Below are 24,922 nucleotides of genomic sequence, written 5' to 3'. Positions count from 1 at the left end.
GCGGTTCCTCGTTTCCACACCGAGATCTTCAAAACCTATCTGTGTTGGAAATACTCACCATTTTTGACAGAATGAAAGAGAAAAGATATTGATTTGTTTATAGATCGAGATATGGAGATCTTTTATTAAAACTGCTCCAGAGGACATACAAAGGCGGCACAGTGGTGCAGTTGTAGAGTTGCTGCCTTACAGTGCCAGAGATCCTGACTACGGGATCTGCCTGTGCGGAGTTTGCACGTTCTCCATGTGACCATGTGGGCATTCTCCGGGTGCGCCAGTTTCCTCCCACACTCCAAAGATGTATAGGTTTGTAAGTTAATTGGCAGCGGTAAAATATTGTAAATTGTCCCTGGTGTGTGTGTGGGATGGTGCGAGTGTACGGGGATTGCTAGTCAACACGGACTCGGTGGGCCGATGGGCCTCTTTCCGCGTTGTATGTCTAAACCAAAAAAAAGGACATACAGGAACACAATATTAAATGAAGAAACAAACTTAAAAATGAACAAATTGTCTTTACATTGATTTCTCACGATATGAACAATGTTAGCAAAAGGACCTCTGGAGAAGTTAATGGTGAGCCACCTAGTTCAGCCATTGAGGCATAGAGTCACACAGGCCCTTCGGCCCAACTCGTACATGCCAACCAAGATGCCCCATCTAAACTAGTCCCATTTGCCAGCGAATAAAACGACAGAGTGCTGGAGTAACTCAGCAGGTTAGACAGCATCTCTGGAAAACATGGATAGGCGACGTTTCAGGTCGAGACGCATCTGCAGACCTACCCATGTTCCGCCTGACCAGCTAAGTTACTGCAGCAATCGATGTCTTCTGTAAACTAGCAGCTGCAATTCCTGGTGTCTCCACTTGCCTGCATTTGGCCCGTATCCCTCCAAACCTTTCTGTATAACTGAACTCACTACCTCTCTTCTAGAGAGGGTTCTCCTGAACTCTGCTGTGGAAGAAGTTCCATAGTATAGACCATTTCTTCTCCGCTTCCCCATGTTCCCACAGCCCGGCGTAGATTCAAGGGCATTACTTCTAGATTACGAGCGTGAAAATTTGGCTTTGGTATTAATGAAACAATTAAACTTACTGACTAGTGAAAGGCCTGGATAGAGTGAACATGGAGAGGATATTTACACGAGTGGGAGAGTCTAGTACCAGAGGGCATAGCCTCAGGATAATAGGTCGTACCTACAGTCAGATGAGAAGGAATTTCTTTAGTCATGGTGAAGTGAATTTGTAGAATTCATTGCCACAGACGGCTGTGGAGGCCAAGGGAAAGGAACATCAGCCAAGTGGGATGTTTTTAAAAGTGTCCTGAAAAGAGCTCAGGATATGTACATCCCTGTTAGAGTGAAGGGCAAAGCAGGTAAACGTAAGGAAGCTTGACTGATAAGGGAAATTGAGGCTTTGGTCAAAAACAAGAAGGATGCATGGGACAGGTGTAGGCAGCTGGGATCAAGTGCATCCCTGGATGAGTATCGGGAACTAAGGAGCAAACTTAAACAGGAAATCAGAAGGGCAAAAAGGGGCCACGAGATAGCTCTGGCGGGTAGCATTAAGCATAATCCCAATAGATTTTATAAATACATAAGGGGGAAAAGGTTAACTAGAGAGAGAGTGGGACCTCTCAGGAATCAAAGCGGTCACCTCTGTGTGGAGCCACAGGAGATGGGCAAGGTACTCAATGAGTATTTCTCCTCTGTATTTACCGAGGAGAAAGGCAGGATGGAACTTGGGGCAGTCATTGGATGTGTCTTGCGAGCAGTCAGTGTTACCGTCGAAGAAGTACTGAAGGTACTATCGTGTATGAAGGTAGACAAATCTCCAGAGCCTGATCAGATATATCCGAGGACATTGTTGGAAACTAGAGAGGAAATTGCGGGAGCCCTGGTTGAAATTTACGAGTCGTCCTTAAATACAGGAGAGGTGCCGGAAGACTGGAGGGTGGCAAATGTGCCTCTATTCAAGAAGGGCTGCAGGGAAAATGCTGGGCACTATAGGCCAGTGTGTTTAACATCTGCAGTTGGAAAGTTAGTAGAGAGTATTTTGGGAGATAGTATATTCAGGCATTTCGATGGACAAGGGCTGATTAGGGATAGTCAGCATGGTTTTGTACGTGGAAGGTCGTGTCTCACAAATATAATTGATTTTTTGAAGATGTGACCAAGAAGGTTGATGAGGGCAGAGCTGTAGATGTTGTGTACATGAACTTCAGCTAAGCATTCGACAAGGTTCCACATGGTAGGCTGCTCTGGAAGGTTAGGTCGCATGGGATCCAAGGAGAGATAACTGAATGGATAGCAAATTGGCTCCATGAAAGGAAGCAGAGGGTGATGGTGGAAGGTTGCTGTTCGGACTGGATGCCTGTGACTAGTGGTGTGACTCAAGGTTCAGTGCTGGGCCCATTACAGTTTGTCATCTATATCAATGATTTGGATGAGAACATACAGGGCAAGATTAGCAAGTTTGCTGATGATACAAAAGTGGGTGGTTTTGCAGATAGTGAAGATGGTTGTGAACGATTGCAGCAGGATCTGGATCAATTGGCCAGGTGGGCGGAGGAATGGTTGATGGAATTTAGTACAGAGAAGTGTGAGGTGTTGCATTTTGAGGCGTCTAACAAGGGCAGGACCTACACAGTATGGTAGGCCTAATGGTAGGCCTCTGGGTAGTGTTGTAGAACAGAGGGATCTAGGAGTACAGGTGCATGGTTCATTGAAGGTCAAGTCGCAGGCAGATCAGGTGGTCAAAAAGCCTTTTGGCACTTTGGACTTAATCAGTCAGAGAATTAAGTATAGAAGTTGGGAGGTCATGTTGCAGTTGTATACGATGTTGGAGAGGCCGCATTTAGAGTATTATGTTCTGTTCTGGGCACCATGTTATAGGAAAGATGTTGTCAAGCTGGAAAGAGTACAGAAAAGATTTACAATGATGTTGCCAGGACTAGAGGGTGTGAGCTATAGGGGGAGGTTGGGTAGGCTGAGACTCTATTCCTTGGAGCGCAGGATGAGGGGTGATCTTATAGAGGTGTATAAAATTATGAGAGGAATAGATCGGGTAGATACACAGTCTCTTGCCCAGAGTAGGTGAATCAAGGATTAGAGAACATAGGTTTAAGGTGAATTGGAAAAGATTTAATAGGAATCTGAAGGGTAACCTTTTGAAAGGGTGGTGGGTGTATGGAACGAGCTGCTAGAGGAGGTAGTTGAGGCTGGGACTATCCCAACTTTTAAGAAGCAGTTAGACAGGTACATGGATAGGGAAGATTTGGAGGGAGATGGGCCAACACGGGTAGGTGGGACTAGTGTAGCTGGGACATGTCGGCTGGTGTGGGAAATTTGGGTCTGATTCCACACTGTATGACTCTATGACACTAAGTCATTTGGGTATTTTTAAGGTGGAGATTGCCAGATTCTTGATTAATACGGGTGTCAGCGGTTCGGGGGAAGAAGGGAGGAGCATGGGGTTAAGAGGGAAAGATAGATCAGCCACGATTGAATGGTGTGGACTCGATGGACTGAATGGCCTAATTATGCTCCTGGAACTTATGAACTTAGAAGCACATTATTCCATAAAGCGCATAAATCAGACACGTGTAAAACGCAAGGAGACTGTATCGGTAATGCCGCGGTGAGTCCCATTGGTAGAAATTATCAGTAGAGATAAGATGTTTCACAAACACAAATATATTTTATTCATCATTCTACACATAACACGGTGATCTTCACTCTTTCCAGAAACAGATTCTTTATTTAGACATAAATGTAGTCCACACACACCGTACCAATGGCATTAACACTAGTTTTCCTGCAATACGCCATCAACGGCGTGTGATGTGCCAAGCATTCTTCTCACATCAATGCTTCTACTAAAGTGACATTCGAGTGGAAACGGGACGAGAGTCTTTACACAGCGTTGGGGTCGATTATTGTGTCCGTACTCAGCAGGTAATCAGTTATAAACGTTGGTAAATACGTCATTGGGATCCAGACCAGTTTGGCGTCGATGCCAGCGCTGTAGCGGGTCCTTGGATACTTGGCTGTCAGCGCGTGTTCCATGCACCACACTACCTGCGACAGGTCTCGACTTGACAAGATTCTCATCAGCTTCTCCCGTCTAATGCAGGCTGTGGATATCCAGAGGCAAGTGTTACTGAATCACAAATAAAATCATGGGTAACTGCTGGTCATAGAGTCTTTTATGCCGCTGTCCCACTTAGAAAACCTGAACGGAAACCTCTGGAGACTTTGCACCCCACCCAAGGTTTCCGTGTTCCCGGAGGTTGCAGGTGGTTGCCGGAGGTTGCAGGTAGTGGAAGCAGGTAGGGAGACTGACAAAAACCTCCGGGGACTGCACGGAAACCTTGGGTGGGGCGCAAAGTCTCCAGAGGTTTCTGTTCAGGTTTCCAAAGTGGGACAGGGGCATTACAGCGTGGAAACAGGCCCTTCGGCCCTATTTGCCCACACCAGCCAACAGATTAGCAAGTTTGCAGATAATATAAAAGTGGGTGGTGTAGAGCACATCATAATACACCCTGAGTGAATTCATGAGGTTAGATTCTTTTGTTAATCTGTTGGCTTGGATTAATCGATACCCACCCTATGTACCTTATATCAGCTGTACTGTATAAAACGTTCATAAATGTGGCGGAGCAGATGGCGTTTACAATTATCCATATTGTATATGGGTGTGTGTTTTCAATAGCTACCGTTTCCAACTCCGACCAGATGTCACAACAATGATTGAAAACCAGGGCTTAAATATGTGCATCACACATATTGTAAAAGAAAAACAATACTTTGCCAGTTTTGTTCTCAGCGAGCAGCGCCTCACTGAAGGAGAACAAAATAATTTTGTTCAAATGTTGCCGTTTGACATCAATCTATGTACCTACTCATCCAGAGAAGACTACACGGATATAATATTTCTTATTTTTATGGAAAAATATGAGACTAATTTCTCCTTATGATTCAGGAAGCAACATGTGCAGTCTACAACAACCTAATTACTGGTTGCGAATATTAATTAGACGCTAGCGGCAAATGTAAATGGTAATGTATATGTAGTATAAAGGAATGGAAATAGAATTCATCAAGTCGGTTCACAGTCCTATTTATTTTTAATCCAACCTAAGAACAAATAAAGGTGGAAAAACAACTATCATGTTGCTCTTGTAAGAGAAGTCTCAAAATTATCAATAATTATATTTTTATTCACCTAGTCACAATAGGTTATTGGGTTTAACAGTTTACAGCTGAATTGGTTTAGGCATTTTTAGTCATTGTATGGATAGGATTATTATTTCTGATATGGTAATGGGGAGGGTATTTTAAGATGCTTTTTCTAACCTCCTGGTGATTAATTTCATGCTTTAGTTTGCATGACCATTTCAAATTCTACAGTTATATATAATTGTATTTAGAGATACAGCATAGAAACAGGCCCATCCCAACCATCAATCCACCATTCACACTAGTTCCAACTTTTCACACTTTCTCAATCACTCCCTACACATCAGGTGTATTGTTTTAAACAGGCCAGACAAAGCCATACATCTTTGGAATATTTTGGATCCGAAAATTATAAGCAGTAATAGACTATAAATGATTATGGAGCATTTTATGTCCTTTTGAAAAAATTGGTTCAGAAGATTTACATATTTATAAAATATTCTCCAATACCGAGCTAAAACTGAAGGAAACTGAAATCATTTATAGCAAAGAGCTCAGCGGATCAGACAGCGTCTCTGGAGAAAAGGATGTGGTGACGTTTTGGGTCGAGACTTTCTCTCCAGAGATGCAGTCTGTCCTGCTGAGTTACTCCAGATTTTTGTTTCTATCTTCAGTTTCAACCAGCAACTGCCGTTCCTTCCTACACATAGGTTCATAGCAACTTGTTTCAGCAACTTTTTCAGCACTTTAAAGTTTGGCATGGTGGCGCAACGGTAGAGTTGACACCTTACAGCATCAGAGACCTGGGTTCGATCCTGACAAGGTTTGCTGTCTGTACGGAGTTTGTACGTTCTCCCTGTGACCGCGTGGGTTTTCACCAGTTGCTTCTGTTTCATCCCATATGACAAAGACGTGCAGAGTCCTGCACACTGATGCAATTATAAATAAAACACATCAACACCTCTACTTCCCGAGAAGATTATGGAGATTCGGTATGTTGGAGAGGATTCTCTTGAACTTCTGCAGGTGCACAGTAGAGAGCATATTGACTGGTTGCATCGTAGCCTGGTTCGGCAACTTGAACGCTCAGGAGCAAAGAAGACTGCAAAAGGTTGTGAACACCAGCCAGTCCATCTGACCTCCCCACCATCGAAAGGATTTACCGGAGTTGCTGCCTCAAAAAGGCAGCCAGTATTATCAGAGACCCACACCATCCTGGCCACACACTCATTTCACCCCTGCCATTAGGAAGAAGGTACAGGAGCCTGAGGACTGTAGCGGCCAGGTTCAGGAGCTGCTTCTTCCCTGCAGACATCAGGCTATTAAACACGACATCCTTAAATAAGCTCTGAACTACAGTAAACTATTATTATTATTATTGCACCATTATTGTTTATTTTTGTGTGTGTGTATGTGTATATATATATGTGTGTGTGTGTGTGTGTGTGTGTGTGTGTGTGTGTGTGTGTGTGTGTGTGTGTGTGTGTGTGTGTGTGTGTGTGTGTGTGTGTGTGTGTGTGTGTGTGTGTGTGTGTGTGTAGACATGCGAGTACGTGTGTATATATACACACTGAACTTATTTTTCTCTCTCGTTTATCATATTGTTTACAGTAACTATGTTTTCATATTCTGTTGTGCTGCAGCAAGTAAGAATTTCATTGTTCTATCTGGGATATATGACAATAAAACACTCTTGACCAAAGATCATAGTGTGTCTGTGTATAATATATATTTATATATATGTACATATATATCACACACACACACACACACACACACACACATATATATATATATATATGTATGTGTGTGTGTGTGTGAATTTATATATATGCATATATTTATATGTATATATTTATAAATATAATTGCCTGTATGGTTTATGTGCATCATCTGAAAAATAAGCTAAAAAGAGAAATAGAGCAATGCTTTAAATCAAAGTTGATTCTGATCCATGAGAAGGAACTTTGAGATTATTTATCTCTATGGTGCCTCTCACACATAGGCACGCGCACACACACACACACACACATTCATATATATATATATATATATATGTTAAAAGTGTGTGTAGTGTGCGTTAATGCAATACAATGGAAACTGCACGGGGGGGGGGGGGGCTGGGCTGGGGAGGAAGGATGGGGAGGGGGCTGGGGGGGGGGGAGCTGGGGGGGGGAGGGGCTGGGAGGGGGGGGGGGGGGGGGGGGTTGGGAGGGGGGGGGGGGGCTGGGGAGGAAGGATGGGATGCAAATGGGCAGAAACAGATAGATTAAGCAGGGGGGAAAACATTTAAAAAGAAAATTAACTAAAATATGTGGATTGATAGATGAGCTATATCACACACATACTGTTCCCTTTACAACACTGGTCACACTGCGAGAGGCATAACAGAAGTCGTGTTCGCATACTAAAATGTCGGCTGTCCCACTCCGTTATGCACTACACCTCAGTGCATTGGATTATGCAGGAGTGGAGTATCTTGCTCCGCTCTATGATCTTTGATATGGGCTAAGCACGGGCATGTGGACTAGAGTAGGTGGGCATATTAGTCGGCATGGGCAAGTTGGGCCGAACGGCCAGTTTCCTTGCTGTATGAGTCTAATGCTGGAAATCTGGCATTAAAGTGGAAAATGCTTTGCGACAGACATTTCTGCCATCTGTAGTGGGGAAGGAGGGGTTAACGTTTCTGTTGCACCACAGCAAGTGAACTTCCTCAATGACATTAGTGTCACAGAGAGGTGGGTGAAACATGGAGTTCCTTGAACCCTCGATCAGTTTCCATTCCCATGCAAAATGCAAAACATGCGTCATGCGACTGCGTGAGGTACCAAAGCTGCAGCAGAGACACACATTTCCTAAGCAAAGGTGCATGCATGTAAACTCCAAAGTTGTTCTCGACTCCAAGAAGAAATGATGCCTTAAGGTAATGCAAGCTAAATAAACATGTGAAGGACCTTACAGTCTGTCCTCAATACTATCCTCAACAGTTATTTCATGAAGAAATGATGTCGTAAGCCAGTGGTCTCCAAACTATGGCAACATGCGGCCCGCTGCAAACTCAGCGCAGGGCGAGACAGTCATGGAGCGAGGGTCAGTTAGACGTCGTGTCGAGTCGAGGAGCTTATCGGCCCGGAGCTGCTCTTATTGTTGCTACCGGTAGCCTCTGCCTCTCTGCCTCTCTCTCTCTGCCTGTCTTTGCCTCTCTATCTCTGCCTCTTAATCTCTCTGCCTCTCTCTCTTTCTCTGCCTCTCTCTCTCTCTCTGCTTCTATCTCTGCCTGTCTTTGCCTCTCTCTCCCTGCCTCTCTTTCTGCCCTCTCTCTCCCCCTCCCATCTCTGCCACCTCCCTCCCCCTCTCTCTCCTCTCTTCCTCTCCCCTCTCTGCCCCCTCTCTCTCCCCTCTCTCTCTCTCTCTGCCCCCTCTCTCTCTGCCTGCCACTCTCTCTGCCTGCCACTCTCTCCCTCTATCTCTCTGCCCTTCTCTCTCTGCCTGCCTCTGTCTCTCAGCCTGCCTCTCTCTTTCTGCCTCTCTCTCTCTCTCTCTGCCCTCTCCCCTCTCTCTGCCTGCCCTCTCCTCTCTCTCTCTGCCTCTCTCTCTCTCTGCCTCTCTCTCTCTCTCTGCCTCTCTCTCTTTCTATCTCTCTCATTAAATTTATAAAACTGACATTATTTTTTCCTACGGCCCGCAAAAATGTGCCAAATATATAATGTGGCCCTCATGCTGAAAGATTTGGAGGCCCCTGTTTTGCACAAAAGGTGGTGAGTGTATGGAACTAGCTGCTGGAGGAGTTGGTACTATTATAGATTAAGAACCATTTGGACAGGTGCATGGATAGGTCCACTAGGGCAGCTTGCAACCCAGGGGTATGACTATTGATTACGTTAACTTTAAGTAGCCCTTGCATCCCCTCTCTCTCTATCCCTCCCCCACAAATTCACACCCGCTTTTCGTTCTCACCCAACAAACAGCCAACAATGGCTTGTTTCCTTAATCATTGTTACATTTTTGTATCTCTTTCATTCATTTGTTCTATATCTCTCTACTTCATCATCGATATCTCTCGTTTTCCTTTCCCGTAACCTTCAGCCTGAAGAAGGGTATCAACCCAAAACGTCACCCATTCCTTCTCTCCAGAGATGCCACCTGTCCCACTGAGTTACTCCGGTATCCTATCTACAATGGATAGGATGTGGGCTAAGCACGGGCATGTGGGACTAGAGTAGGTGGGCATATTAGTCGGCATGGGCAAGTTGGGCCGAAGGGCCAGTTTTCTTGCTGTATGAATCTATGTTAGTCTAATGCTGGAAATCTGGGATTAAAGTGGAAAATGCTTTGCGACCGACATTTCTGCCATCCGTAGCAGGGAAGGAGGGGTTAACGTTTCTGTTGCACCAGAGCCAGTGAACTTCCTCAATGACATTAGTGTGACAGAGAGGTGGATGAAACATGGAGTTCCTTGAACCCTCGATCAGTTTTGCGCGCCATTTCCATGCAAAATGCAAAACATGCGACATGCGACTGCATGAGGTACCAAAGCTGCAGCAGAGACACGCATTTCCTATGAAGTGCATGCATGTGAACTGCAAAGTTGTTACCAACTCCAAGAAGAAATACAACCATCAGTATTAAAGTTACAAAATGCAGACCATGTCCAAACCAGGCAGCCTCACTGTGCACTTTAGTTTAGTTTAGTTTAGAGATATAGTGCTGAAACAGGCCCTTCGGCCCATCCGGCTCCGCACCGACCAGCGGACCCTGCACAATTACACAAGCCTATACACACTAAGGACGATTATACCAAGTATACGAACCCGAGCCAATTAACCTACAAACCTATATGTCTTTGGAGAGTGGGAGAAAACCGAATATCTCGTGAGAAAACCCACCTGGTCATGGGGAGAACGTACAAACTCCAAACAGACAAGGCCCGTAGTCAGGATCAAACCCAGGTCTCTGGCGTTGCAAGCGCTGTAAGGCAACAATTCTACCGCTACACTACCGTGCCACCCAATTCTATAGTTTGATGTCCATTCCATGCAATTTGGGTAATTATCAACAGTGTATTTATTGAAGTATTTAAAAGCTTTTCACAGTACCTCAGTACACATGACAATAAACTAAACTAACTTAACTAGGGGCCTTACAGTAAATTACACAATACTGTACTCAAAAGTTATGTTTCAAAACCGATCATTTAGGAAACACAATAACTAAATGCTATCTCTACACCCAGGTTTAGTAATAATTGAGCCGTGAACAGTTATAATCATATGTGGAGTGTTTCATGGAAATTAGCCTTCAAAAATTAATTCAAAATGCCTTTCCATCAAATGATTTAGCAAGCCTTTCAGACGTGAAGATTAGACTTTCAGAGAAACAGCGTGGAAACAGGCCCTTCAGCCCACCGCGTCTTTGGAGTTTGGGAGGAAACCGGAGCACCTGGAGAAAACCCAGACAGTCACAGGTATGATGTAAAACTCCGTACAGACATCACCCGTAGTCGTGATCAAACCCGGGTCTTTCATGCTGTGAAGCCCATGTCCCACTTTCACGAATTCTCCCGAGTTTCCCCTTGCTTCAAACTCGGAGAATGTCCGTAGGAGTCCGTAGCGAGTCCATAGATATTTTGTAGCAGCTCGTAATACCAGCCCGTAGGTACTCGGGGCATCAGGTAAGTCGGGACGTTTTTTCAACATGTTGAAAAATGTCCACGAGTAAAAGAAATAGCCCCGAGTACCTTCAGCTGGCTATTACTGTAATTCTCCGAGTTTGAATCAAGGGGAAAAGTCGGGAGAATTCGTGAGTAACTCGGGAAAGTGGGACAGGGCCTTGAGGCAGCAACTCTACCGCTGTGCCACCGTGCTGACTAATTGTGTTTCATGACAAAGATCGATTCTTTAAAAATTCTTAATGATTTTTGGTATGTGTAATGAGTAAATATTTTTTAAGTAAAGCATAGACATGATAATAAAATATCTATGCCTAATATTCACAATGTAAATCTTACGATAATGGGTTTATTTCTGAGGAGTTGAAGTGGTGAATATTGCTTACATTGCAAGAAATAATCTTCTCCGTACTGCTTCCTTACATCTGCTGGTAGGCTATCCCACACGCATTGCTTGCTGTGGCGATGCACGTCATAGTTCGTCATTCTCGTTTCAAAACTCCCCGGTTCGATACAAGCAACTTTGATCCCAAAACTCTTCATGTCTCGCCTGAACAAAGGGCACATTTTTGCATAGGTTAGAACAGTCCAGCAGATGAGAGAGGGAACCAGAGTCTTACCTTCCGTGCCCACAAGGTCGGCTGCAGGGGGCGCCACCGAGGCACAAAGGCTGAAGATGACCGGACGAGGAGAGGAGGGGGATGACGGTTCGCTGGACCATCGGGAATAGGGTCGCCAACTTTCTCACTCCCAAATAAGGGGCAAAAGGTCAAAATAAGGGACAAATTCCCGACGGCAATTCATTGACCGACTCGGCCGTGACTGGGTGAATGATGAGTTGGCCCGGGTGCTGGACTGCACACAAAGCCCAGCCGGCGGCCCAGCTGAGGAGCTTTGACCCGGGCCGCGCGACATCGCGCGCAAAGTCCGGCACCCCATTCAATTCCTGAAGCGATGATCGGCCATGAGAAGGAGGGGTGGTGGTGTCGGCGGGAAGCGAAGGTCCGAAGGTCGGACAGCTGGCTGGGCTGGCAACCGACGGGGCCACGGGCGAGGCGCTGCTGCTGCTGCACTCCATGGGCTGCACTACAGCGGGACGGGGGAGGTGGGGCCGGACGTGGCACTCCGACCCGACAGTCCCCTCGACCCGAGTAATAGCAGTCAAATACGGGACAAGGGCGGTCCCTTACGGGACAAACCAATTTAGCCCAATATACGGGTTGTCCCGGCTCATATGGGACAGAGGTGACGGCTGGAGGCCTTGCAGCAGCCTGGGTCTCGCCTGGGTCAAGCTCCACTCCAGGAGACCAAGCACATGGACCGGACTGGACTTTGGAAACAACCCTAAAACCTGGCAACTCCTGCATATGGTCTCAGTGGACTATTTTCTATGCGTTTCCTACTAATCGGGGACTGTGCTTAGGTATGGCAATACTTTATTGAACTGAATGCAAATCACTGTACGTAGGTACAAGTAAACATAGAAACATAGAAACATAGAAATTAGGTGCAGGAGTAGGCCATTCGGCCCTTCGAGCCTGCACCGCCATTCAATATGATCATGGCTGATCATCCAACTCAGTATCCCGTACCTGCCTTCTCTCCATACCCCCTGATCCCCTTAGCCACAAGGGCCACATCTAACTCCCTCTTAAATATAGCCAATGAACTGGCCTCAACTACCCTCTGTGGCAGAGAGTTCCAGAGATTCACCACTCTCTGTGTGAAAAAAGTTCTTCTCATCTCGGTTTAAAGGATTTCCCCCTTATCCTTAAGCTGTGACCCCTTGTCCTGGACTTCCCTAACATCGGGAACAACTCTTCCTGCATCTAGCCTGTCCAACCCCTTAAGAATTTTGTAAGTTTCTATAAGATCCCCTCTCAATCTCAAGTATTATAAAGAACTATTGAACCATTGAGAATGAACAATTCTCAGTTTGTTTGCATAACTCAGCGGATGTGAAACATACAGAACAGTGAAAGGCTTGGATAGAGTGGATGTGGAGCGGATGTTGCCACTAGTGGGAGAGACTTGGACTAGAGGTCATAGCCTCAGAATTAAAGGACGTTCCTTTCGGAAGATGAGGAGACATTTCTTTAGTCAGAGAGTGAGGAATTCATTGCCACAGAAGGTTGTGGAGGCCAAGTCAATGGATATTTTTAAGGCAGAGATAGAGAGATTCTTGATTAGTACCAGTGTCAGAGGTTATGGGGAGAAGGCAGGAAAATGGGGTTAGGAGGGAGAGATAGATCAGCCATGATGGGCCAAATGGCCTAATTCTACTCCTATTCCATATGATCTCATCATTCCTCGCCATCACTAACCTTTTCATACAATATCATTTGCCCAAAGATTAGGATGTAGTTTACTTCTTCCCAATTACCCCCTCCCCCCATTGCAGGTATGGGACGAGGGTCAGAATATTCATGTTCATTAATGATAGGAGCAAGATTAGGCCATTTGGCCCATCTAGAGTACTCTGCCATTCAATCATAGATGATCTATATTTCCCTCTCAACCCCATTCTCCTGCCTTCTCCTGCCTTCTCCTCCTGGGATGTCAGGACTGTCTTATGAAGAAAGACTGGATAGACTTGGTTTATACTCTCTAGAATTTAGGAGATTGAGAGGGGATCTTATAGAAACTTACAAAATTCTTAAGGGGTTGGACAGGCTAGATGCAGGAAGATTACTCCCGATGTTGGGGAAGTCCAGGACAAGGGGTCACAGCTTAAGGATAAGGGGGAAATCCGTTAAAACTGAGATGAGAAGAACTTTTTTCACACAGAGAGTGGTGAATCTCTGGAACTCTCTGCCACAGAGGGTAGTCGAGGCCAGTTCATTGGCTATATTTAAGAGGGAGTTAGATGTGGCCCTTGTGGCTAAGGGGATCAGAGGGTATGGAGAGAAGACAGGTACGGGATACTGAGTTGGATGATCAGCCATGATCATATTGAATGGCGGTGCAGGCTCGAAGGGCCGAATGGCCTACTCCTGCACCTAATTTCTATGTTTCTATGTTTCTATAACCCCTGGCACCGGTACTAATCAAGAATCTGTCAAACTCTGCCTTAAAAATATCAGTACATTGCCTTGGCCTCTGAGGTAATCCATTCCACAGATTCACCACCCTCTGACTAAAGAAATTCCTTCTCAACTTTCTACAGGTTCATCCTTTTATTCTGAGCCTATGGCCTCTGGTTCTAGCCTCTCCCACTAGTGGAAACATCCTCTCCACATCCACTCTATCCAGGTCTTTCACTATTCGGTAAGTTTCAATAAGGTCCCCCCTCACCTTTCTAAACTCCAGCGAATACAGGCTCAATGCTGTCAAACGCTCATCACATGTTAACCCAATCATTCCTGGGACAATTCCCAAAAAAACTCCTCTGGACACTCTTCCTCAGATATGGGGCCCAAAACTCCTCACTATACTCTAAATGCGGTCTGACCGGCGCCTTATATAGCCTCAGCATTGCATCCCTGTGTTTATATTCTAGTCCTCTCTAAATAAATGCTCGCATTGCATTTGCCTTCCTTACTACCAATTGTAATTGTAATTATCTCAGGGATCAAGAGTATTGAGATGTCTTGTTGGTTATGGCAAGTGAGCCGACAGTTTGAGCATAGAACATAGAACAGAGCAGCACTGGGACAAGCCCTTTGGCCCACAGGTTAGTGAACATGATGCCTCAAGGGCCTGTCCCACTTGGCCGTCATTTGCGTGTCACCCAGATGGCGCGCGACGATTTTGTACATCACAAAATCCTGCAACGCCGCGCGCAGCCGCGCGTCACTGCCTATGTCATCGCACACCATGCGTGCGTAATGTGCAACATGCGAGCATCACGTGCGTGTCACGTCGTGCGCGACCTGTGAATGGTGTTGTGTAATTTACGCGCAAATGACGGCCAAGTGGGACAGGCCCTTAACTGACTGATCTCTGTACAAACTCCACATCCCTCCATTCCCATCTGCCTATCTAAAAGCCTCTTAAACACCTCTCTCTTACCTGTCTCCACCCTGTTCCACGCATCCACCATTCTCGGCGTCAACAACCTGCCCCACGCATCCCCATTGAACTTTTTCCCTCTCACCTTATAACCATGCCCTCTAGTGTTGGACCTTTCCACCCTGGGAAAAAGGTTCTGACTGTCTGCCCTATCTATGCCTCTCATAATTGTATCTACTTCCAACAAGCCACCCCTGACCCTACAATCCAAGCCTGTCCAACCTCTCCCTCTAGCTAAAACCCTCTAATCCAAGCATCATTCTGGTAAACCACCCTTTCCAAACCCTCCACTTTTTTCCTGTAATTGGGCGAGCAGAGCTGCACCCAATACTCCAAATTCAGCCTAACCAAAGTCCTGTAAAGCTGTATCATTACTTCATTAATCACGTAACCGATTAGGGTCCATAATGTTTCTTCAGTTACCATCATTTTATCACAATTTAATTAAATGACAAATTGTACAGGAAGTACCTAAAGAAGCAAATTTTCTTTCCAACTAATAAAAGAGTTTAGAGATACAGTGTGGAAACAGACCCATCGGCCCACTCAGTCCGCACTGATCAGCGAGCATCCCATACACTAGCACCATCCTGCACACTAGGGACAATTTAAAATTTACAGAGGCCCAATTAAAATACAAACCTACATGATTCCTGGGATGTCAGGACTGTCTTATGAAGAAAGACTGGATAGACTTGGTTTATACTCTCTAGAATTTAGAAGATTGAGAGGGGATCTTATAGAAACTTACAAAATTCTTAAGGGGGTTGGACAGGCTAGATGCAGGAAGATTGTTCCCGATGTTGGGGAAGTCCAGGACAAGGGGTCACAGCTTAAGGATAAAGGGGAAATCCTTTAAAACCGAGATGAGAAGAACTTTTTTCACGCAGAGAGTGGTGAATCTCTGGAATTCTCTGCCACAGAGGGTAGTTGAGGCCACTTCATTGGCTATATTTAAGAGGGAGTTAGATGTGGCCCTTGTGGCTAAGGGGATCAGGGGGTATGGAGAGAAGGCAGGTACGGGATACTGAGTTGGATGATCAGCCATGATCATATTGAATGGCGGTGCAGGCTCGAAGGGCCGAATGGCCTACTCCTGCACCTAATTTCTATGTTTCTATGTTTCTATGTTTTTGGAATGAAACCTGAGCGCCCGGGGAAAACCCACGCGGTCACAGGGAGAACGTGCAATCACCACACCCACAGCATCCGAGGTCAGGATGTAAGGCAGCAGTTCTACTACCTTGCCGCCCATTGTACTGCAGTTTTCATGTCAATACATCCCACAAATACAGCGGCAGCGTTGCTGCTTTACAGCGCTTGTAATGCCTGAGAGCCAGGTTCAATCCCGACTACGGGCGCTGTCTGTATGGAGCTTGTACGTTCTCCCCGTGATCTTTGGTTTCCACCCACAATCCAAAGAAATACAGGTACATAGGTAAACTGGCTTGGTAAATGTAAAAATTGTCCCTAGTGGGTGTAGGATAGTGTGAATATGCGGGGATCGCTGGTCGGCGTGGACTCGGTGGGTCGAAGGGCCTGTTTCTGCTCTGTATCTCTAGTCTAAACAGAACTAAACTAAATAATGCAGCACGTCTGCTGTTATTTTCACATGAACGTGCAGTTTCTATGACGGGCAGAATTACGTACAAAACTCAGCAAGTAGAAATCGAGGAAGGAGGTCCAACTCTGGGCACCAGGGCTGTAAGGACACAAAGGGTTCATCTATAATCTGAGAGTTAAGTGTTCAATGTTCACCATGTTATAGGAAAGATGCTGTCAAGCTGGTGTAGAGGAGATTTACCAGGATGTTGTCAGGACTCGAGAGCCTGAGCTATCGGGAGAAGTTGATCAGGTAAGAACTATTCCTTGGAGCGCAGGAGGATGAGGGGTGATCTTATAGAGGTGTACAAAACCATGAGAGGAATAGATCGGGTAGATGCACAGAGTCTTTTGCCCAGGGTAGGAGAATCAAGAACCAGAGGATATAGGTTTAAGATAGAAGGGAAGTGTGTGGGGGAAGGTTTAATAGGAACCTGAGGGGTAACTTTTTTACATGAAGAGTGGTTGGTGTATGGAACGAGCTGCCAGAGGAGGTAGTTGAGGCAGGGACTATCGCAATGCTTAGGAAGCATTTAGATGGGTACATGGATTGGATAGGTTTAGAGAGATATGGGCCAAACGCAGGCAGGCGGGACTAGCAGCAGTGGTGGGTATCTAGGGCATTGGTGGTTGGTGTGGGCAAGTTGGGCCGAAGGGCCTGTTGTCACACTGGATGACTCTAGGCTTGTCATGCTCCCTTTACCAAACGTGGTATGATGCCACGTCACTGTGACACACCGAAAACCAGCGGCTAATGCCAGTCCCATCCTGCCCTCACCTTAAGCTGTCGTTGAAAGCCTCCATTCCAAACTTTGCTGGGAAGTAGCCACCGCCACCCAGAGCCATGCGACCCAGCACGCTGGTCACGTTCACAATCCTTCCCCTGGCCTTCTTAACCAGCGGCAGCAGCTTTAACGTCACCGCGATAGGTCCCAATAAATTCACTTCAATGGGTTTCCTGAAATGTTCGATTCTTAACCAATCTGTGGGGCAGAGAACTCCAGCGATCCCGGCATTGTTTACCAATCCCCAGAGACCTGCAGGGACAAGGTTGGACAATTATACATCAAACAGTAACTAGTGACTAGTAGTCTGCCTCAGGGTTCAGTGCTAGGCCCATTACAGTTTTAGGGAGTGGCAGGGAGAAGGAGTGGGGCCATCCATATCAATGTTTTGGATGAGAACGTACATGGCAAGATTAGCAAGTTTGCAGATTATACTAAAGTGGATGATATTGCAGATGGTTGTCAGAAATTACAGAATATCTTGATCAGTTGGGCTGAGGAATGATCATAGAGTTATACAGCGTCGAAACAGGCCCTTTGGCCAAACTTGCCTACACCAGCCAACATGTCCCAGCTACACTAGTCCCACCTGCCTGCACTTGATCCATATCCCACCAAACCTGTCCTATCCATGTACCTGTCTAATGCGCCGCACTTAGGAAACTTTTTAGGCGACTTCAGGAGATTATGCAGTCGTAACATGTTGGCGGGCGGTTGCCGGGGAGTCGCCTTCATGGTCGTGAGGAGTTCCCGCATTCTGGGAACTAGTCGCGGCCTCATTATGGTCGCCGTGAATTTTTCAACATGTTGAAAAATTAGCGGTGACTAGAATGAAGCCGCCATGGAGAGTAGCGAGAATTCTCGTGCCGTAGGTGGGTCGCCAGGAGGTCCTAGTGGGTCGCCAGGAAGTCGAAGGTTCTCGTAGTTTCTCGTATTGGTTCATTGTGAAAAAAACGTACGCAGTAGTTACTACGTATGGTATGGTAAATGTCCACGAGCTTCACAGCCGTGTATCTCTGGCTTCTTAAAAGTGTCCCCACTCCTTCTCCCTACCACTTTTAAAGGACTTACTATACACGTCTTAGCCGTCTTAATTACAGTGCCAACCTTCGTGTGTGTGTGTGTGTGTGTGTGTGTGTGTGTGTGTGTACCACTTGTGTGTGTGTGTGTGTGTGTGTGTGTGTGTGTGTGTGTGTGTGTGTGTGTGTGTGTGTGTGTGTGTGTGTGTGTGTGTGTGTGTGTGTGTGTGTGTGTGTGTGTGTGTGTTTCATTTCACTCTGACAGTCGCCATTCCATTTGCCGGTTTTTCAGGCGACTGCCGGCAACTTGAAGTCGCCTGCAGTCGCCTGAAAATTTGCCAAAGTGGGACGGGTCCATAACTGTTTCTTCAATGATGGAATAATACCAGCCTCAAATATCTCCTCTGGCAGTTTGCTCCATGCACCCACCACCCTTTGTGTGAAAAAGATACCCCTCAGATTCTTATTAAATCTTTTCCCCTTCACCTTGAACCTATGTCCTCTGGTCCTTGATTCCCCTACTCTGGGCAACAGACTCTGCGCATCTACCCAATCTATTCCTCTCATGATTTTGTACACCTCTATTAGATCACCCCTCATCCTCCTGCACTCCAAGGAATAGAGACACAGCCTACTCAACCTGTCCAGAAAGCTCACACCCTCTAGTCCTGGCAACATCCTTGTAAATCTTTTCTGAACCCTTTCATGCTTGACAATATATTTCCCATAACATGGTGCCCAACTGAACACAAGATTCTAAATGCCGTCTCACCAACATCTTATACAACTGCAACATGACCTCCCAACTTCTATACTCAATACTCTGACTGATGAAGGCCAATGTGCCAAAAGCCTTTTTGACCGCCTTATTTACCTGCGACATGACCTACAAGGAACCATGCACCTGTACTCCTAGATCCCTCTGCTTTACAACACTACCTAGAGGCCCATCATTTACTGTGTAGGTCCTGCCCTTGTTCGACGTCCCAAAAATGCAACACCTCACACTCTTCTGTATTAAATTCCATCAACCATTCCTCCGCCCACCTGGCCAATCGATCCAGATCCTGCTGCAATCGTTCACAACCATCTTCACTATCTACAAAACCACCCACTTTTGTATCATCAGCAAACTTGTTAATCTTGCCCTGAATGTTCTCATCCAAATCATTGATGTAGATGACAAACAGTAACGGGCCCAGCACCGAACCCTGAGGCACACCACTAGTCACAGGCCTCCAGTCCAAGCAGCAACCTTCCACCATCACCCTCTGCTTCCTTCCATGGAGCCAATTTGCTATCCATTCAGCTATCTCTCCTTGGATCCCATGTGATCTAACCTTCCAGAGCAGCCTACCATGCGGAACCTTGTCGAACGCCTTACTGAAGTCCATGTAGACAACATCTACAGATCTGCCCTCATCGACCTTTTTGGTCACATCTTCAAAAAAATCAATCAGAGACGAAGGAATTTAACACAGAGAAATGTGTGGCATTGCATTTTGGAAATTCTAACATGGGCAGGACATACACAGTGATTGATAAGACTAGAAGTATTGTAGAAAAGTGGGTGGTTACAGGTATATGGGGTGGTCAAAATGGCCATCAGTCAGAGTATTAAGTATAGAAGTTGGGAGATCATGTTGCAGTTATACAAGATGTTGCTGAGGCTGCATTTAGAGTATTGTGTTCAGTTCTGGGCACCATGTAATAGGAAAGATGTTATTAAGTTGGAAAGGGTGAGGAGAAGAGTTGCTTCAAAGTGGGGGGGGGGGTGCATTGTGGCATTGGGGTGGGGGGGTGTGTATAACCTGGGAGGGAGTGGGGGCAGCGGGGGGGTGTCAATACCCCGGGAGGAAGGGAGGGGGGGTGAATAACCCCGGGAGGGGGGAGGGGGCGAGGTATGTGGCACTCGGCAGCTTGAGAGCCCGCCCGTTGTGAACGGTGCACTGTGAGTGGCATTGTGACACCATCACTGGAAAGTCCTGGAAAAAGGGTGTGTGTGGGAACTGTTTGTTGCCTTTGTTCAAAACTTGAATCGTCAACAACGTGAAATATAGGATGAAATCTTAAGTGAACCTGATTACAGTGTGGAAGGGAAAAATGTGTCAGAATATGTAAAATTTTAAGCACTATCGCGTAGCGTTTTGAGGAAAGTAGAAAAACACATACACACACATACAAGATGAGTTTTAATAGTATACTAGACCAAGTGCAGACCCGTTGGGTCTGTTCCCGCAACGCACGGTTGCAAGGGGGGGTGGCCTGACGTCATCGCGCAACGCCACCCGCTAGGCGTACGCCGTCAAGACGCTGCGTACGACATCAAGACCCTGCATATGCCGTCGAGACGCTGTGTACGACGCCGAGACGCTGCATACGCCCTCAATGCGCCTGCGGCCGACAGGCCGTTGATGCTCGGGATTTTCAGACAGTGCAAGTCCGCGGGGACGGCGAAAAGCAGCGGGGGACCAGCCGATCTGTGCCTTCCGCCAGTGTGACAGAGCCGGGACGGGGGGGGCTTCAGCTTTAATATTGTCATGTGTACAGAGGTGCAGTGAAAAGCTTGGTTTTGCATTGTATAAAAACAGATCAGATAATACAATTCATAAATTCAGTCTAGAATGTTTCTTGCTGATAATTCAACGGATGGAAACCGAGGTTAAATTTATTACTGTCACGTGCACTGAGGTACAGTGAAAAGCTTTATTTTGCATGCAATCTAATCAGAACAGAATATACCATGCATCAATATAGTCAAGTCAAAATCAAGTACAATAGGTAGAGCAAAGGGGAAGATACAGAGTGGAGAATATAGTTTTCAACATTGTAGTGCATCAGTTCCATAGACAATGTCCAATGTCCGCAATGGGATATAGATGAATCAGACAGTACCCTAGCTTATGGAAGGACTGTTCAGGAGCCTGATTACAGAGGGGGAAAAGCTGTTCCCGAGTGTGGTGGTGTGCACTTTCACGTTTCTGTACCTTCTGCCTGACAGGAGCGGGGAGAGGAACAAGTCTTTGATTATGCTGGCTGCTTTTCTGAGGCAATGTAAATATAAAACAATTATATATTTAGATAAAACTTTTTTTTTACACAGAGGGTGGCGAGTGCCTTGAAGGGGTTTAGAGGGAAATGGGCCAAATAGATATGCAGGGAATCTTTTACACAGATTAGGGGAATCATGAAACACATAAGGGCAGTGGGCAGGTGCTATAGACCTGCACGGGAAGGTAGACGCTCCCGTCCCCATGAGTCTCGGGCAGATGGGGCTCATCAGCCTGGGAAGGCGGTCCATCTAGGAGAGGGAAAACTCTGATTTAAAACCTCCACTGCCTTGTGGCCATATCCAGTCATGGAAAAGGCTCCAGGAGTAAACCTCAAGAAAATCTAAAGTCGGAGCCCCTAAGGCAGTTCGTCGTTGTCTACAACCTCGTTCTGGCAGCTCCTGCGACGGCGCTGGTGCCAAACTGTAACGGCCCTGCTGTTCCTTTGGATCGATCAGCGACGTGGAGAGGGGGGACGTGCTGCATGGGCAACAGCCTGTCCTCCACATGACATCGCCCAGGCTTGCATCCGACCAGGATGCATCACCCATGGTCAGTCAGTCATGACCGAGGGGGGGGGGGGGGGGGGGGGGGGGGGGCAACAACTAGAACCACAGGACAGGCTCACAGTGGGAAGGGAAAGGTTTAACAGGAACCAGAGGGGCAACTATTTCACACAGGGGGTGGTGAGTATATGGAACGAGCTGCCAGAGGAGGTTGGTGACACAGGTACTATAACAACATTTAAAAGACATTAGGACAGGGATACGGGCCAAATGCAGGCGGTGGGACAGCTTAGATGGTTTTTTTTTAATGAGCATGAACAAGATGGGCTGAAGGGCCCGTTTCCATGTTGTATGTCTCCACGACTCTATGCCAAAGGACAGCATGTCCAGTCAGGGTTAGTGGTCACCAAACGCAGCGGGCGGAACTGTAACATCCATCAGCAGGTGACCTACCTGCATTTCCCACCTCCTGGGTGATCTGATTCACTGCATCCTCAATGCTGGCTGGTTTGGTGATATCCAGCTGGATGGTTTTCAGTCTGCTGGAAGCGTCCGTCGTCAGGCTCCGAGCTCCTTCCTCGGTCAGGCAGCCCGCCAGCACCTGGAACCCCACCCTGTCGAAGGCCCTGGCCGCCAGACGGCCAAAACCAGTGTCGCAGCCGGTGATGAAAACATGCTTGTCCGAAACCTTCTCCAGCCTGACTCTGTCACGTAGCCACCAGCACACAAACCAGAGCAGCAGCAGTGCCAGGAGATAGGCAAACATCCCTGTGGGAACACAACTTCATGAGAAACTCATCATACAACATTCAACTAAAATGAGCTTCAAGATCAAGATGGACAAAAATGCTGGAGAAACTCAACGGGTGAGGCAGCATCTACGGAGCGAAGGAATAGGTGACGTTTCGGGTTGAGACCCAAGAAAACGGACTCTGCCCACAAGTGTATGACCAGTATACAAGGCCTGGGTAGAGTGGATGTGGAGAGGATGTTTCCACTAGTGGAAGAGACTAGGACCAGAGGCCACAGCGTCAGAAATAAAGGGAGCTTCCATAATACCTCTTCAGGCCAACAACATCTTGCATCTTCAGAGCAACTTTAGTTTAGAGTGTGGTAATGAAGAGAGGTGTTTGTAAGGAATAAAAAACAAAATGCTGGAGTAACTCAGCTGGTCAGGCAGCATCCCTGGACAATATCAACAGATGACGCTTTGGGTCAGGACTCTCCTTCAGACTTGTAATGGGCAAAAACTAGTGAATTTGTAAAGAGGGGTTGGTGAGACATGAGATGTCTGCACACTTTGATAACAACTTTGAGAAGACTGACTACGGGTGCTGTCTGTACGGAGTTTGCACGTTCTCCCCGTGACTTGCGTGGGTTTTCTCTGAGATCTTCGGCTATCACGAGGCAAAATGACGCAGCGGTATAGTGTAGGATAGTGCTAGTGTCGGCACGGACTCTGTGGGCCGAAGGGCCTGTTTCCACTGTATCTCGGAAGTCGAAAAGCCTTTTAAAAATCCACACGCTGAGGGATGATCTTATAAAGGTGTATAAAACCATGAGGGGGATAGACAGGGTGAACGCACATTCTTTACCCAGAGTTTAGGGAATCAAGAACCAGAGGACATAAGTTTAAGGTGAGTAAAGATTCAATAGGAACCAGTGGAGAGGAGTTGCGCCGAATGGACCTGTGCTGTAGCAGGAAGTGGCTCCTAACATGACAAATAGCACCAGGTGGAAGAGAAAGATGCTACCGCGCTCCCTCACCCCCCACCACCACTCACCCCCGCTCCCTCACCCCCCACCACCCCCACACACACCCCACCCCACTCACTAACCCCCACTCACCCCCACCCCCCCCACACACCACCCACACTCACCTCCACCCCACTCACTAACTCCCACTCACCCGCCGCACTGAAACTTCTCCCGAGAACTTAAAACTTCCGCACCGTTTTGCGGGCGGACAGAGCAGCGCTCCCTCATCCCTCCCTTCCCTCCCCTCTCCTCTCCTCCCCCCCCATCCCCTCCTCCCTCGTCCCCGCTCCCTTCCTACCCGCAGCTCGGCGTGTCCCGGGCGCCCGGAGCGCAGTTGTGGAGCCGGGACAAGGGTCCCTCTGTCTGCGTGTGTCTCTGTCTCTCTGTCTGTCTCTCTGTCTGTCTCTGTCTCTTTATCTGTGTGTGTGTGTCTCTCTCTCTTTGTCTGTCTCTCTATCTGTGTGTGTGTGTCTCTCTCTGTCTCTGTCTCTCTTTCTCTCCGTGTGTCTCTGTCTCCCTATCTGTGTGTGTGTCTCTCTCTCTCTCTGTGTGTGTGTCTCTCTCTCTGTCTCTGTCTCTCTCTCTGTGTGTGTGTTTCTGTGTCTCTCTCTCTCTTTCTCTCTCGTGTGTCTGTCTCTCTCTCTCTCTGTCTCTCTCTCTCTGTGTCTCTCTCTGTGCCTCTCTCTCTTGCTCTCTCTCTCTCTCTCTCTCTCTCTCTCTCTCTCTCTCTCTGTCTCTCTCTCTCTGTATATCTCTCTCTCTCAGCAACCCCGCCCAATGCCCTGGACTCTGGAGTAAGGAGCCGAGGTTCACAGCAGCTCCGAGTCTGGGCGTGGACACCAGGGGAGTGTCAAAGCAGCACTTCCCGAGTAGCAGCTTCACCCAGGGGTGGGGACACCCAGGGGTGCTCTCTCCACACACACACACATACATACACACAAACAACCTACTGCCCTGTCCCTGCACCTTGTATCACCTGTACAAAGCCCACAAGATAGACAGTAAAAGCTGGAGTGACTCAGCGGGACAGGCAGCATCTCTGGAGAGAAGGGATGGGTGACCCTTCTTCAGACCAAACCCATCCCCTCCCTCTTCTCTCCTCTCCCCCCACGAAGGTACACAAGTGTGAAAACACACACCTCGAGATACAGGGACAGTTTCTTCCCAGCTGTTATCAGGCAACTGAACCGTCCTAGCACCTGGAGAGCGGTCCTTACCTCCCATTTACCTCATTGGTGACCCTCGGACTATCTTTAATCGGACTTTATATTGCACTAAACATTATTTCCTTGATCCTGTATCTGTCCACTGTGGACGGCTTGATTGTAATCATGTATAGTCTCTCT

General features: G+C 47.0%; 1 protein-coding gene across 1 annotated transcript; it reads right to left on the bottom strand.

The window, feature by feature from the left end:
- Window positions 1-3,676: 3,676 nt before the first annotated feature.
- Window positions 3,677-24,000, bottom strand: LOC129698593 (dehydrogenase/reductase SDR family member 9-like). Its single transcript, XM_055637702.1, has 5 exons — window positions 23,875-24,000; window positions 22,272-22,586; window positions 17,237-17,495; window positions 11,232-11,395; window positions 3,677-4,132 (listed from the first exon to the last, which is right to left on the bottom strand). The coding sequence occupies exons 2-5, from the start codon at window positions 22,582-22,584 to the stop codon at window positions 3,912-3,914; spliced, it is 957 nt and encodes a 318-aa protein (XP_055493677.1). The 5' UTR covers window positions 22,585-22,586; window positions 23,875-24,000; the 3' UTR covers window positions 3,677-3,911.
- Between the last annotated feature and the right edge of the window lie 922 nt (window positions 24,001-24,922).

This window comes from Leucoraja erinacea, chromosome 7, assembly GCF_028641065.1.
Source record: "Leucoraja erinacea ecotype New England chromosome 7, Leri_hhj_1, whole genome shotgun sequence".
Classification (NCBI taxonomy): domain Eukaryota; kingdom Metazoa; phylum Chordata; class Chondrichthyes; order Rajiformes; family Rajidae; genus Leucoraja; species Leucoraja erinaceus.
This window is presented reverse-complemented; position numbering and strand designations above follow the sequence as displayed.

Bases quoted from the DNA above. Each gene is read 5' to 3' on its own strand.
- LOC129698593 (XM_055637702.1), bottom strand. From the start codon at position 22,584: ATGTTTGCCTATCTCCTGGCACTGCTGCTGCTCTGGTTTGTGTGCTGG. The intron at 11,396-17,236 runs GTGAGGGCAGGA...CCCTTTGTTCAG, and splicing joins GCTTTCAACGACAGCTTAAG to GCGAGACATGAAGAGTTTTG. The intron at 4,133-11,231 runs GTAAGCAATATT...GGATATCCACAG, and splicing joins AGAAGATTATTTCTTGCAAT to CCTGCATTAGACGGGAGAAG.